A 15,698-nucleotide genomic window follows, 5' to 3' on the forward strand; every position below is an offset into this window, starting at 1 on the left:
TCTGAAAGGATGCTCAAGTAGCAAACGATTTATTACAACGGGAGTCAATACTGATGTTATGAAATCGCTTGGTACATCTTTGTACCTGAAAATGATCACATTTTCATATGTGATGAAAGAAATTAGAGAAACATGAACTATCAAAGAACGAAAGAACATAAGCCGTAAATATCATGAAAATTTCGAAAAAGATACAACGGCTCACCGACAGGACTTGAACCTGCAATCTCCGCTTCGGTACAACGGCGCGTTAGCCAATTCCACCACGGTGAACGTGATGGAACCGGCGAACACGAGCAATCGAGCTCTGCCGATCAACTGCTGGACCTTCTATCGAAACACCATGTATATCCCGCATGTGATCTTTCCCTCTATTGATCTCTCTTGTTTCTCTAACCCCACCCATCGACTCGGGATTTTAGCCGAGCGAGCACATGGTCGATTGCTTCGGGTTTGCCGCAACTTACGGTCAGATGAAGAAGCAATCAGTGCCGCTCAAGGTGTCCGTTGCCGTTGTATCTTTTTCGAAATTTTCATGATATTTACGGCTTATGTTCTTTCGTTCTTTGATAGTTCATGTTTCTCTAATTTCTTTCATCACATATGAAAATGTGATCATTTTCAGGTACAAAGATGTACCAAGCGATTTCATAACATCAGTATTGATTTCAACAGAGCAACATCTCCCTGTGTAACTGGTCTGCTCGGAACCTTGAGCGGCACTGATTGCTTCTTCATCTGACCGTAAGTTGCGGCAAACCCGAAGCAATCGACCATGTGCTCGCTCGGCTAAAATCCCGAGTCGATGGGTGGGGTTAGAGAAACAAGAGAGATCAATAGAGGGAAAGATCACATGCGGGATATACATGGTGTTTCGATAGAAGGTCCAGCAGTTGATCGGCAGAGCTCGATTGCTCGTGTTCGCCGGTTCCATCACGATCACCGTGGTGGAATTGGCTAACGCGCCGTTGTACCGAAGCGGAGATTGCAGGTTCAAGTCCTGTCGGTGAGCCGTTGTATCTTTTTCGAAATTTTCATGATATTTACGGCTTATGTTCTTTCGTTCTTTGATAGTTCATGTTTCTCTAATTTCTTTCATCACATATGAAAAAAAAAAAAAAGAAAAAAAAAAAAAAACAACAACGGGAGTACCACAAGGAAGTAACCTAAGCCCGCTTATGTTTCTAGTTTTTATCAACTATCTTCCACAACTGAACCTACATGGCAAAGTTCGGCTCTTTGCCGTTAACACCATAATCTCATATAGTACTCAAACCCCTTGCAGATATTAGAATGGACTGGTAACGACCTGCAAGTCCTTCAGCAATACTTCGACTGTAACCTGCTTTCGCCGTACCTATAAAAAACTTCGTATATGTTGTTCAACTCCGGTCGTCGCTCCATACCACAACTGCCATTAATTCGCATAAGCAATACCAAAATTGAACGAGTGTGCCAGTTCAAATATTTGGGATTACTTCTGGACGATACCCTATACTGGTCAGCCCATATAGAGCAACTTAAACGAACACTCGGACGCTGTTGGAACCGAAGGGTGCGTCCGACAACCGAAAACGTCCGATTACCGAGGGTGCCTTGAAAAAAAAAAACATTAATTTTGGTCAAATGTTTTGACCAAGAACACTATTTAATTATAACGTTAGTTGATATATTGCATCGAAGGTTAACTGAAAATTAGCGAGAAAAACTTAATAGAATAAGTTTTGAGAGCTAAAAATATTTCTAGAGTTTGTTTTGATTAAGTCGTATGAACCAATATGAACAAAACTGAGTTATCGACTGCAATTGATTGATGAAGATTCAGTCTGTAATAGGTAAGAACTTGGTTTCATTTGTTCAATGAATAACTTTACCAAGTTGATTTGAATTTAGGACGTATATTGACTTTCTCATTTTTGAGTGCAATTTGGTTTTGGCGTCGTTTTGCGTTGCCATATTTTGCCGTGATGCAAAAGGACACAAAAAACATTTTGGCGAGTTGGTTCGTACGACGTTATGCATCGTCTTGAAAAGTTCATCAAAATTCGATAAAAATTCAAGCAAAAGGATAAAATCCGTCTGTAGGAGATCATATAGCTTTCCTAGCAAAATGAATAGCTGCGAAGTGCTGTTGGGTGGGTACAACGAAACTTTAATTTCCTATTAGCATAGTCGTAGGAGAAATTTGGTGTTAGAAAGGCACTGAGCACTTCCCAAGCAACCGAAATTCCCTTAAAAAGGTTTCATAGAAGCTTAATCAGTTCTCGTTTCTGTCTGAAGAGAATGCTAGTCAGCCCAAAATTTACGTTCTTAAAGCTACTTTCAAGTTCGTTTAGGTGGCTGTAGAGAATGCTATTCAGCTACTAAGAGAAAAAGAATTGCTTTGACAACCAGATGACAGATAGCTATGTTGCCTGTCTATCAAGGTCTATCTCATTGATTTTTATTATTTTGTTTTGATTACAAAAGCTACTTACGCCTAGAGAATTGAACAGCTGCTCTCTAGGTTGCAATGAAACTCAACAGCCTCTCGACCAATAAGGCAATAGTTCATTGCCACTGTAATAATTAGTATTTAAACTTTATGCCATTTGAGATCATTGAATGGGTTGGTAAATATATTGTACCTTATTTCGTTGAAGTACTTTTAATAAATAAAAACAAAAATTCTCATCATCAAAAATTTATTCGAATATCTTGACATTGATAAGAAAAGTTCTTGAATTCCATTTGTAAATATCAAAGCTGATATAAACAAAACTAATTCCATGACAGACATTTTTGACATGTCGCTTAGAATTCCCATAAAGGTTCTTTAAAACACCTAGAAGTATCTTAACGGTGCGTTAGAAAGTGTTAAGCGACCTTCTTGAAAAAAGTTGCATTAAAAAGTTCCGTCATAGATAATTTAACCTTTCAAAGGGCGATGGCAGTTCCTGAACTTCGGAGTTCTATCTTTAAGTAAAAACGCGACTTTTTGTTGCTCGGGTTCTCTTTTCTACAAAAGTACATATTTTCTTAAATAAAATTTCATGAGGATTAGTATCGTACTTCCTGTATTATTAAGGGGGGGGGGGGGGGGGTAGGGTCTAACACTTTCAAAAAATCGATTTTTTTATTTTTTTATTTTCTTATTGTAAAACATGGCAAGAATGTTGTGTCAAATTTTCAAGTAAATTGAAGCAAAACTGTAGAAATTATAGGCCTTTATCTCCTCCTATCTAATACTGCAAGAAAGCAAGAGAAGAAACTTCAAACGCGTTTTTCTCGAAAGCACATTTTTAAAGTCCGTGGACATCGTCATTTGAAAACTACTTATCCGATTCTTTTCAAATTTGGAACATATTTTCTACATATAAAATACCAGACCCCATCGTTTTTCTTTTTTTATTTTTTTACTTTGGGGAGATTTTACAGATAAAAAATGGCGGATTTTTTCGTGAAAAATCGTAGTTTTTACTTCAAACAGCCACAAAAATTTCATAAAAAAATTTTCAGTTAAATAAAAACGTTGGGGTCCAGAAAAACATTCATTAAAAATATTTTGCTCTGATTTTTTGACTTCAGATGATTCTGTGTTGAGATACAGTGTCCACCGCAAATCTTGTTTTCTAAAAGGCATCCTCGAAAGTGCTCCGTCACCGGCTCATTTTTTAATATTTTTCTACGAAAAAATTACTATACATTCTTTTATCAATGCTTTGTATAATGCAAAAAATTTGAATACATTTGTTTGAACGATAGCTCTAGAAAAAAATCGTGAAAATAGTGTTTTGTTTTACCCGTTAAATGATCCAAATGACACATCCAAATCCGTCACAAATTTTTAACAAACAGATCATCAATTACATTCTTGACTCGCTTTCAAAATGTAACCAAAATTGATGATAGAACCAAATGGTCACTGCTTCCCTGCGTGAAACCCGCATCGGTCATTTTTATAGATCCAGAAGAATCCATCATGCGAGAAAGGGAAATTTCCAAACAAGCTTCTCCTCACACAAGGGGTTCTAAATAGAATGGCGTCTAGAACCTGGTCTTATCAAGATCCATGCAGCGAAAAAATTTGTTCCTTGATTCCAGAATGGATCAAGATTGACATTTCAACCTGTTAAAATTCTCTCCCAGACATTGATCGTTTCTCGAACCGATCGTCACCTTTGCCCCTTGGCGAGGCTTCGAGCCGTTGTTTTTTCATTCTTGATAGTTTTTTGAAAATTAATTGTTGCGAAGCTCTCACACCACACGATCGACAGATACAGATCAACTGTTTGTTGGTTTTTTTTCCTCTCAAGTTTGATCCCCTGAGTTTGATCCCTTGTCCATCTCGAACAGGACCTTCACTCGATCGCATGTCTGTTTACATAGATCATCCCTTATGGCGTCTGCTGCCAGGTTCAACGCATCAAACAATCAGGACATATGCCAGCGATACGCATCCGAATGCATTTTAATTCGGAATTAGGAAACAACATTCCCCGATTAGAGTGAACGAAAAAAAAACTCCTAAAAACTAACACTATTAATCATCTCTCCCTGCGGTGAGGATCATCATCATCATCATTTTCGGTTCTTTCGGAATTTCGGAAAGGTCCGCAAGGTAATGCATTCTGTAAACTCGCAATAGGGTCCGAAAACGAAACTCTCTCATACCCTTCGAAAGGGAAAGGGCACAAAAAGTCCTAAATCGCCGCGTCTAATCGAAAAACCAACACCAGATGAAAGATTAAGATGGGACTAATTTTCCCGTAAAACAAACAGGGCCCGAAGGCCTGAAGCAGAGCGCCAGCCTCTTCAATCAATTTATCAATTTTACTATCGATACCTTGAATAGGTTTTTTTTCTCATCTTCTGGGTCCTCTCAATGAGGAAACGTAGTGGAAAAAAGGTTTCCAGAGTTTTATGTCTAGAGCTTTCATTACCAGAAAACCGATGATCATATGTTGTGATTTTGGTACGCTCATTTTCGTTTCAATTTGATAGCTGCAGGCGTCTCTCGAGAACGAAAAAATACTGTATGTCATGATTTAAGCCGCCACACAGGACGAAAATGAACCTGAAAAATATGGGATGATTCTACAAATTTTATTAAACAATAAACTTGTTTGCTTTCGGAGCTTGAAACCGGATTAATACTTTTTTTTGGTTGGATAAATTTTAGATGAAATTGATAGAACGAATCGATTCTTGTATGGTTTCACACTAACGAACACTCTGAAGTGATGTAATAACACTACCCAAGTAACCATAAGCACTTAATCATTTTTATAGCTTTATACTAGCATTCAAGTGCTAAATTACACTTTTTCAGCACATCAAGTGCAATTTTGAATCATAACAGCCCTTCAAGTGCTATGCTGCATCAAATTAGAAATGCACCACTCTTTTAAAATACAATAAGCATTTTATTAGCTTCGCACAATGCTTATAAAATGCAACATAGCTCCAAATCAGAATAACAAATGCTATATTTTCGAAGCATTTAATTGGCATCACGTTTCAAGTGGTTTTTGAGATAGTGTACAATACTGAAGTTTATTGATAAAATTATTTGGGCTTTAGGGGATCGAGAAAAATCCAGAAAAGTTCCACTGGGAGACACAAAACAGCTGGAAATCAACTATTCGACCAAATTTCACATGGTAAATCGTTTAAAAAGTCCCAAGGTGGACCCAATATTGAGCTAAAATTTGAATAAAATTGAAGATAAGTGATTTCATGAAGTAAGTGGAATGTGAAAGGTTTTATTAAGCTCAATCCGAACAGGAAGTGAAAAAAGTAAGCAAATTTTTCTGGCTGGTTCGTCTAGCTGGTTTATAAATAGGCCTGACTTCATTTCTGCAAGGTAGAAAAGCTGCCTACCGCTAAAATATACAAAATACGGTGGTCAAATCGTACGCAAAATATTTGGACTGCTTGTGGGGAGATATTTTGAAAATTTTCGTAATGGGCAGCAAAACGAACTCTTTTGCAGTCACCTAGCAGATTTCCAAACAGAAACTTTTCGTTGATAAGTCTCGTCTGTATTTTCCAAGATAAACAGGGAGGAAAAAAATTGAAAAACTGATTTCTAGTACTAGAATGCAACCGTTTTTGCTGCAAATCACTTCAATTGTTTTTACAAAGTTTATACTCTGTTCAAGTTGGAGCTGGAATCGTGCCATTACGCAAAAACGGTGGTGCAGAGATATAAAGTTAAATGCATTGTTTTTGTGCCGAAGGAGGACAATCAGCTAAATTTGTTGTAACTTCGACCAAATCAAAATTTTTGAGTTATTTAGGAGGTTTAGCTTCAGGAAAAACCAAATATAATTAAAAATAGCCTTGAATTTAAAAAAAAAATAGGTTCAAAGTGTACATAATAAATGTGCTGAGCAATTAAAGTGAAAAAAATTCTTCTTATGAGGCTATCTCAAAAAACCACTAGACTGAACATCACAAAAATATGCATTTGTAAACATTACATTGTCAGATAACTTCGCTGAAAATTTCATCGATTTACATTCATGCATTTAAAAGTTGTTTACAAAATAAAGTGTTGTATGTTTTTCGAATACACTTCTTACATATTGGTAATTTGCATCAATAATAAACAGAAATTTAATTTTTAAAAATTGTTTAAATTTGGAAGCATATTTTAAAATAAGATTAAATTAGAGTGTAGAGGAGCTTCAAAAATTATCTACCAGATTAGATTTCAGGACTAGCTAGTGAGCAATTACATATTTGACTTCATTTTAAAATTCAGATCTGTCTTGAGACATTTTTATCATCGACTTCAATTTGTACATTGATGATTGCTTTCAAGCTAGCTTAAGCACATATGTAAGTTTCCTTAGCAAAGTAGGAAATGGCATCTGAAAAGCAACTGTAATTTAAAAAAAAACCTATTTGAAAGAAATATAATGATGTTTATAAAAAAAAACAACTTTTGAAACTTATCAAAATGACTGCGGAAATCTTAGCTCTCTCATCCTCCTACAGAAATTTTTTAGATAGAGTTCATTAGGAATGATGTTTTTGAATCTGTTCTAATAAATACATATTTTGTCTTTCCAACACCTCGTTAAGAGTCCCTATTTTATCGTCCAAGCAAACATCACGATGTTGATCTAAAAAAAAACAAATAAGGCCCTTGGATCCAAAGAGGTATAAGTGCATAAAAGTTTTTTTTCGAGAAAACACGTTTTAAAGTTGTTGTATTTGACCGTTTTCCATATATTTTTCGAAAAAATGTATTTTGCTCTCGAACGTAAAAGTATGTAAATAAAATTTGAAAAATCTGATAAAATCACCAAACATAGTTTGAAATTTGAAGAATCGACCATTATGTCACTTATACCCCTTTGGCTCTGAGGGCCTCAAATGTTTTATAAAATACTAGCTGATTTACCCGGCCTTGCTCGGGTTTGCATAAAATATAAATCAAAATGAGTCGATTGACTTTACGAAATTTTGGTAGCTTTGTATTCAATATGCTTTATATATTAATTATGAAAATTTTTTACCCATGTTGTGCCATGTATGTAAGCTTTGAAAGTTTTGTTAGTGTTTTTAAAGTTTTAAATGAGAATATTTACTGTTTTCTCTTTTTCATATTTTTGAAACACTTATAGTTATGAGAGTCGTATTCATTGAAATTCAAAATAATTTCCCATGAATGCTTTTTTATTTTATCACGAAAAACATTTTATACCTACCCTTTCTTAAAGGAAGCTTGAATAGCTTTGGTCTTCTATTTTTTTTATCTTCAAATGATTAAACTATATTTTTATCTTTCCCACCCCCCCATCTAATGAAAACTCTTTTGGAGATGATCTTCTCGGACGCTATATGCCAAATACTCCACCGCATGCTATATTCAATCTTTATTTGCCCAGAAAATTCTAAGAAGGCTTCTGAAACTTGCCGCAGCTCGTGGCCTTCAAGTCTTCCAAGCCAACGACCATGAGTTCGAATTCCAGTCATGGCATACACAGTAATCTTTTGTGGTTTAGTGGTTAGAGCATTTGTGAGATTCTAGCCATCATATACTCGAAAGATGTACGCTTAGAATTAAGTAAAAGGAATCTATTCGAGGAAACATTAAGTTTCATTGAGATCCTGTATGTGTTTGTATTTGGTTTTTTAGACTTGTTGAAGACTCTTTTTTCATGTTTTCAAATGTTTGTATACTTTTCGCTGTTTTTTCCACACCGTTTTATGATAAGTTTTTCTTAAATGTTCCAAGTTCCACTAATAGTTTTTTGAAATGATCTTAAAGAAATTATCTCGGAACCCAAATCGTCCATTTTATGATGTTATAACAAAAGATTTAAAAAAAAAATTCCGTTCTTGGAAATAAAAATTCATTAATTATTTTGAAGAGTTTTTTTTTTATATTTATTATAGACATTTTACCACGGTTGTGGCTTTCGTGTCTCATTTTGAAGAGTGATAAAGAAAAAATTCTTGGAAATAATTTGATTGGATTCGCAGTACTTAACGATTTAAGTTTTCGCATAATTGGATGGTAAAATTGAACACATTGATGATCAACATTTTTACAAAAGTCATAGATTGACCGATAAAATTGAATTGTAAAAAACTTAAAAACTCATACATAATTTCAAATAAAGTTTCTTGCGTTGGATTTGGTTTTTCCAGATAATGCACGTTAAATTTTTGAGTCCTCCATTTAGATTTCTCGACGGCTTTCAAAGTGTTGAAATCACAGCTCTCAACTTATTTATAACTCTGAATTTAATTATTTTATCTTTCTCTATGAGGAATTCTAAAAATACGAAAATGGTTGGTTCTATAAAGCTTGATTTAAGAAAATAGCTTTATATGTTTTCAGCACTCAATCCAAATTCATAATGAAGGTAAATCATTGCATCCATACTTCACACACTGTATATTCTTATAGACTCCAAAGCCCTTCAGCAGTTGTAAGGAGTACTTAGAAAACCACTACAATTCAAGTCAATACATACAGTACCGTTCATAATTGTATAGAAATTGGAAGCAAGCGCACTGTCACTTCGACTTTGAGTTTCCGTAAGTTTTTACGCTGATGATATTTTTTGATCAAATTTTTTGCGTTAGATAGATCAACTATCACGCTATTATATCACAAAATTTAAGCTTTCTGGAGTTTGTGTGGCCTGAGAAACAGTAATTCTACGAAAATCGGACTTTTTGGACTTTTCTCATTCAAACTGCAATATCTCTGAAACTACGCTACATTTTTTATTGAAATTTTGCAGAGTGATTGTTGAAATATAAAACTAACATGTCTGAAGTTTTCAAAAAGTTCTATCGATGAAATCAAAAGTTACGCGAGGTGCAATATTTCAGGCATGAACCATGAAATGCGATTTCTATAGAATTTTGGACGATTCATGAAAACAATATCGTTTTCTCCACCAATCAGACAAAAAATGTCTGGCAAAAGCAATGAAGAAAAGAAAAAATGGAATAAATGATCCATTTGTGTTTTGAAATCAGAATCTCGCGATATTGTCGTGATTTTTCGGTTGAAATGGATTTACCGGTTGTTAAACAGTGAATTTGATTTTCCTATGGAAACATTCGTCCAAAATTCTATAGAAATCGCATTTCAAGGTTCATGCCTGAAATATTGCACCTCGCGTAACTTTTGATCTCATCGATAGAACTTTTCGAAAACTTCAGATGTGCTAGCTTTATTTTTCAACAATTACTCTGCAAAATTTCAATAAAAAATGTAGCGTAGTTTCACAGATATTGCAGTTTGAATGAGAAAAGTCCAAAATGTCCGATTTTCGTAGAATTACTGTTTCTCAGGCCACACAAACTCCAGAAAGCTCAAACTTTGTGTTATAATAGTGTGATAGTTGATCTATCTAACGCAAAAAATTTGATCAAAGAATATCATCAGAGTAAAAAGTTATGGAAGTTCAAAGTCGAAGTGACAGTGCGCTTGCTTCAAATTTCTATACAATTATGAACGGTACTGTACTTTACAGGTTAGTTGTATTTTTCAATCCGAAATGTTAGCTCATTATTGCATCCAAAAATCTCGTAACTACCGGTACCATGTGCTTTCAGCAGTAGAAGGTACAAAAAACACCCGCCAAAATTTCCCCTTTCAAATCTTTAACGCTCAGCAAGCATTGATTTGCTTTCCAGTACACGTGAACTCTGGATAGTCGTTTCTTACGCCCGGCCCATGGTGATGGAGAAAACAACCCGCCAAAGCAAACGAAAATCGGCTGCCAAATGGGTGCCATGACTTTTGGTTCGTGGGAATAAAATAGAACGTTGTATGGGAGGGTCCCTTTTCTTAGGTGGGAGGGGCTCAGAACTATTACTAAAACCTTACCCTGGTTCAACTACATCTCTGTACCAAATTTCAGGCTGATCGGTTCAGCGGTGTGGATTTGTATAAGGTGCATACAAACAAACAAACATATATAGTCCAACTCATCTTTATATATTAGATTTACACAGCAAAATGTTTGTGGTCAGTCGTCAGTGAGTCATATTAACATTTTTTAAACACGTACATTTTTTAAAGGAAAGGTATTAGAATTTTAATAATGGCACCTTTCATTTTTTTAATGGAATTTATTCACTTTATTTCCCAAATCAAACAAAACAAACTAATTGTGTCGTTGTAACCATTTTGGACGCATAAATAAGCATTCAAAAAGGTTTTTCGAAAGCCCAAAATCCGATTCCTGAGTGCTGATAAAATTTACCCGGATATTGTCCGGTTTATGATTGTCGATTTTGAAAACAAATGACTGGATTTTGCCAGATCTTTAGGTAAAATAGTCCGGATTTTTTCAGCCCTGAAAAAGTTGTGGCAACCTTATTTTACGTGTCTTCAAACCATAAAATGGATACAGGAAAAACAAAATCCAGACAAATTCCGTTACTAGCTACTTTTTTTCAAAAATTCTGGCAAAATTCGGATTTTCGAATAAAAGTTTTTCAACATAGAATTCAGGCAGTGTTGACTATTGTTTACAAAAAAAATCAACAATTCAGATATAACTTTTTCAACGCTTAGAAATTGAAAGCCTTGCAAAAATTTGCGGTCGGACGCTAAAGCAAACGAAACAACAAAAACATAACTCATTTTTTTTAATTTCCAAAAAATAAAAATTTTAAAATGTCCGCATGTTTTTTTCTGCGGGTGGTCGAACTTCTCCAAAATTTTGTTTTAAATATCCGGGAAATTCGGATAGAACGGAAGTTCGGAATGAACGGAAAGCCAGAATTTGAAAACTCAAATTAACTTAAAAATCCAGAAATAAAAACCTGAAGAATACCCAGTAAACAAAAAATCGCATTAGAAATGATAGCAGATAGTTACTTGAAGTTGGTATAAATCAGATATGATAAAAAGTTCGGCATGTTTGCGAATTTGTTCTCTCAAGCGGAATTCAAATAAGAAATCAATCTCGTTGAGCTCTCTGCGATGAGCAGTGCATCCAGATTGCGAAAAATCAGATGGTTGATTTGAAAAATTTGTCCAATGAGAGAAGCAGCAAATATTGTCGCTGGCAACGGTTTGCATGCCTTGAGAGCAAAACTTGCGCTCTCTCGCATACTTTCAGGATTTACGAATAAGGTGTTGAATATTCCAATTTGTATAATTCTTATCGCTTAAGCCAGAAGGTAAAAATATCTATGTATATCGCCTCCACTGTGGTAGGAAAATGCTGTTTTTTCGAGTTATATGCGATGATTCTCTGATGTATATGAAACGTATAACAAATTTTATTGAGGAATTTACCTACAAAAAATGTTTGCTGGGTATAGGCTTACCAGACGTCCTACTTTGGTAGGACATGTCCTACTTTTTCGACCCGTGTCCTCCCGTCCTTCTTTGGACCTAAAATGTCCTACTTTTAGGGTTAGGGCCATTATCTTGTTTATCGATTTTTTTACATTGCGTTTGTTATTATTTCGATCCATTTTTCACGAAATACTTATTGGCTTCTTTTGGAAAATCGTCTTAATGAGCTGCTGACGATAACTGAATATTTCTTCTTTAAAAACAGAATTACTAAAATTGTTAAAAAAGATTTTTGATCTTTATTTGTTGTGATATCATCTTACCTTATTTAAAATATGTGTAAAAACTTTTTTTTACTAAAAAAATTCCAAATAATGCGTCCTAGTTCAGGTTGAAAAACGTCTTACTTGTCTATAGTATTTTGAGCAAAATGTCCTCCTTTCCAAAATTTTATTCTGGAAAACCTAGCTAGGTAAATCTTTGAGAGAAAAACTAAATTATGGATTTTTTTTTTTGTTTTATAACTTCTTTATTATAAATGATTAAATGAAAAAAACTAATGGAAAGGTTTTCTACATTTTTGAGATATCATAAGGCTTTTTTTTTATTATTTTTTAAATACACTAATTTCCCGAGTTCTAACTGTTTTAAAAAAAAGTATATTTTTTTGGATTTTGAAAAACTGTGGTGAAACGTGGGCCACCAAATCCAAATTGACTACATAACGTGCAAAGTTTATGAGTTGTCCCAAAACTGAAATTTCATTATTCATTTAGCTATTTCAAAGCAATTTCAGATGAGGAAATAATAGAGAACATCGTATCTTTTAGTTTGAGCTTGTCAGATTGCCTGGTTTTACCCGCACTTGCCCAGATATATGACAAAAAATTAGGGAAATGTCTGGTCCGGCCTGGTTGCCCGGATTTCATTGAAAAAAGTTCGAATTTTGCCCGAATTTATTCACTCACTCACAAAAAATCTGTTTTTTTTTTCATAAAATTTCATAAATTTTATTATTTTTATTTATTTTTTTTTCTTAAAATTTCATAAATTGAATAATTCGAATAACTTTTAAAAAATTCAAGCACATTATCAACTTTGTAAAAAAATATGTCAGATAACTATGTGAGCACGGTTTCATCACAATTTTTTTTTTAAATAAATTGCATATGCTTTTATTTCAGCCAAGAAAATATTCAGCAATATTTGACCAACTCTAAAATTTACTGTCATTCCGGGCACCCATGTTGGAATATAATTAAATTTCTCAGTTTCATTGCTTATGTCTTTCAATATCATTCCAAAAAAATAGTTTATAAAAACGTATGGCGGCAATTCAAAACAATGTTACTCATACTTGTTTAGTGAAATTCATATTTATCACCTTCAATTCAAATGGAAACATGCGCATTGAAATTCTAAAGTACCGTAATCCGGGGTAATATTGATCACTTTTTTCAATATTTTTCGATTATTTTTTCTGTTAAGGGAAATGTGACATTTTTTATATTTTTAAAACCAGTACTGGACTCCTATGAACCAAAAACATGGATGCATAAATTTATTGGAACTCTTTAAATTTGATTTAAAAATCTTTGTTCAGAATTTGATGCTTTGGGGTGACATTGATCAGTCATTATTCTGATGGTTTTAACGCGTTTTCTTGATCATAAAGGATACAAAACACCTTCATAATATTTTATAATGCTAGTTTATCAATTTAACCTTGATTTTAAACGTTTTATTCTAAAAATATTTACTATCGAAAAAAGAACTATTATGCTGCCTACATTTAGGGGCAAAAATAATTATAATTGCTAAATAGTTTGAGCTTCAAAATACAAATGAAATTTAACCTTCACACATTCCCCTAACCCCTTTCCACTTTTTCTATTTTCATTTTTTCTTTGAAGTTAACGATTTGATAGGGTTCCTATCCATTTGTCCAATACGGGCTTACTCTTAGAAAATGTCCTTATTTTTTAAATATAAAAAAATTATCATTAAAAGACTATAAAAATAGCACCATAACTGTTCATATACAAAGAAAAATAGTTGTTCTTTCACATTAAACAGCCCGTTTGCTTCTAAAAGCTTTTTGGAATCTTCAGGAGACCTGTTTGTTTGCGAGCCTTGAAAAATAGATATTTTAAGATTTTGAAATTAGATTTTTCACTTAAAGAAAAAAATTCAAATACAAACCAAATTTTGCCTATTTGATACTCAATCAATAGGCTTTCAAACGTAGAAAATAGTTTTCAAGAATTCAAACTATAAACTGAGTTATTGATGATAATGTGGAAAAGTTTCTTGCTGGTCAAATTTACCCCGGTGATCAATGTTACCCCGTTTTACGGTATTAAAAATCGTGTGCAGTTAATTTAATTACAATTTCTGTTGTAAAATGTGGTTGTAGAGAAGGTATTCAGATCTTATATAATTTCTTTCAAAGTACAAAAATATCTGTAAGAAAACGGTAAAATCTTTTTACATAGGTATTAATACGTCAACTTACCCGGTATCCTTTGCATCATCTGCTGCCGGTAGATTTCATGAGCGATATGCTGGTGCATCCTTAAGTCTATCATATCAGTCATGCTTATTTTTTCGTTATGTTGATCCAGAAATCTATTTAGTTATCACTCCCTTCAGAACTGACCCGTTTTTATTGAACAAACCAAATAGTACTACTCAAGTACTGTTAATTTTCACACCCTTCTATCACAACAAATCCCACCTCGGGCACGTTTCGAAACAATTGAAAACAATCGTCCATCATAGTGACAGCTGACAGCTTGCATGCAACGTATCCAACGCCATTACACCTTCCCTATTGGCTACAATTGGCACTTCGTAGTTCCATACACCCTTTTGCCTATTGCTTCGTGTCGTGGGGGTGTGTAATCCCTTTGCTTAACCCTCTCCTCCTTTCGTTTCACTCACCCCCTCGGCACTGATCCCCTCACACAACCCAATCGGAACACAACAATGCGAAAATACCGTCGCGTCACGTCGTCGTTGCCATCAAAATTGGCGTCACTCTGGCCGCCGCATAGGAATCACGTGTTCTCGAGCAAACAAAAAAAATCGCCGAAACAACCAGGAAAATGGTTATTGCAAACGCACGCGTCCAGCCAGCGAAAAAATCGTCTCGCAACTGTTGTGCCAATAAAATAACCCTACTTGCACCGCTCTTGCTCGGTTCTTTCTATCCAAATCCAGCCAGTCTCCCGCAAAACACACGGCGGGTCCACGCGGCAATCGACCACACCACCATCAACAATGAGCACGCGAAACAACGACAGCAGCGGGCGCAGCAACGACGACGATAACAGCAAAAACAACAAGAATAGCGACGACGCCGCAATCGACAACGACGGCGGCGGCGGTGGTCCGAACAAGAGGAGGTCAAAGAAACACGCAAAGCAAAAACGGCACCAAAAGGTATACGAAGGAATCAAGTAGGTGCCAACCTGGTTCTGTCAGTTTGCCAACATATCGGAATCCCGTGGCTGTACAGGTTTAAGTGACCATGCCCCGACAATACCGCACCACACGAATCAACTCATCAAAACGAACCTTGCAATAAAGTGCATAGAAAGGGAAGAAAGAAGTAATCAGGAAAAGATCTCACTAACACTCGCTCATCTTTGGAATTGCATGTGGAACGTAAACAAAAACCCGATTCCCCTACCGGTTTGTGCAATGTTGTCCGCTTCTTGTTCTTGCTTTTGCTCACATTACCCTTCGGCTTTTTATGGCACCTGATTGGTTGCTCGAAGCAACGCCTACTTTTGTTTTCCCTCTTTCATACATACTCCATACATCGTTCACACGAGTGAAGATCACGGTCTTTCGGCTTTCCATTCTTTTCACTTCAAAACGCACACCATTTCTCTAAAAAAAAAAGAAAAAAACATGCACCAAG

General features: G+C 35.0%; 1 protein-coding gene across 1 annotated transcript in view; it reads right to left on the minus strand.

Moving 5' to 3' along the window:
* Positions 1-15,476, minus strand: part of LOC129757571 (T-box transcription factor TBX6-like) — a 126,491-nt gene extending 111,015 nt beyond the window's left edge. The window contains exon 1 of the mRNA XM_055754844.1: positions 14,286-15,476. Coding sequence (XP_055610819.1) covers positions 14,286-14,367 — 82 coding nt within the window. The 5' untranslated portion in view covers positions 14,368-15,476. The remainder of the gene's footprint in view (positions 1-14,285) is intronic.
* Positions 15,477-15,698: the final 222 nt, after the last annotated feature.

The sequence above is a fragment of the Uranotaenia lowii genome, chromosome 3 (genome assembly GCF_029784155.1).
Source record: "Uranotaenia lowii strain MFRU-FL chromosome 3, ASM2978415v1, whole genome shotgun sequence".
Lineage (NCBI taxonomy): Eukaryota > Metazoa > Arthropoda > Insecta > Diptera > Culicidae > Uranotaenia > Uranotaenia lowii.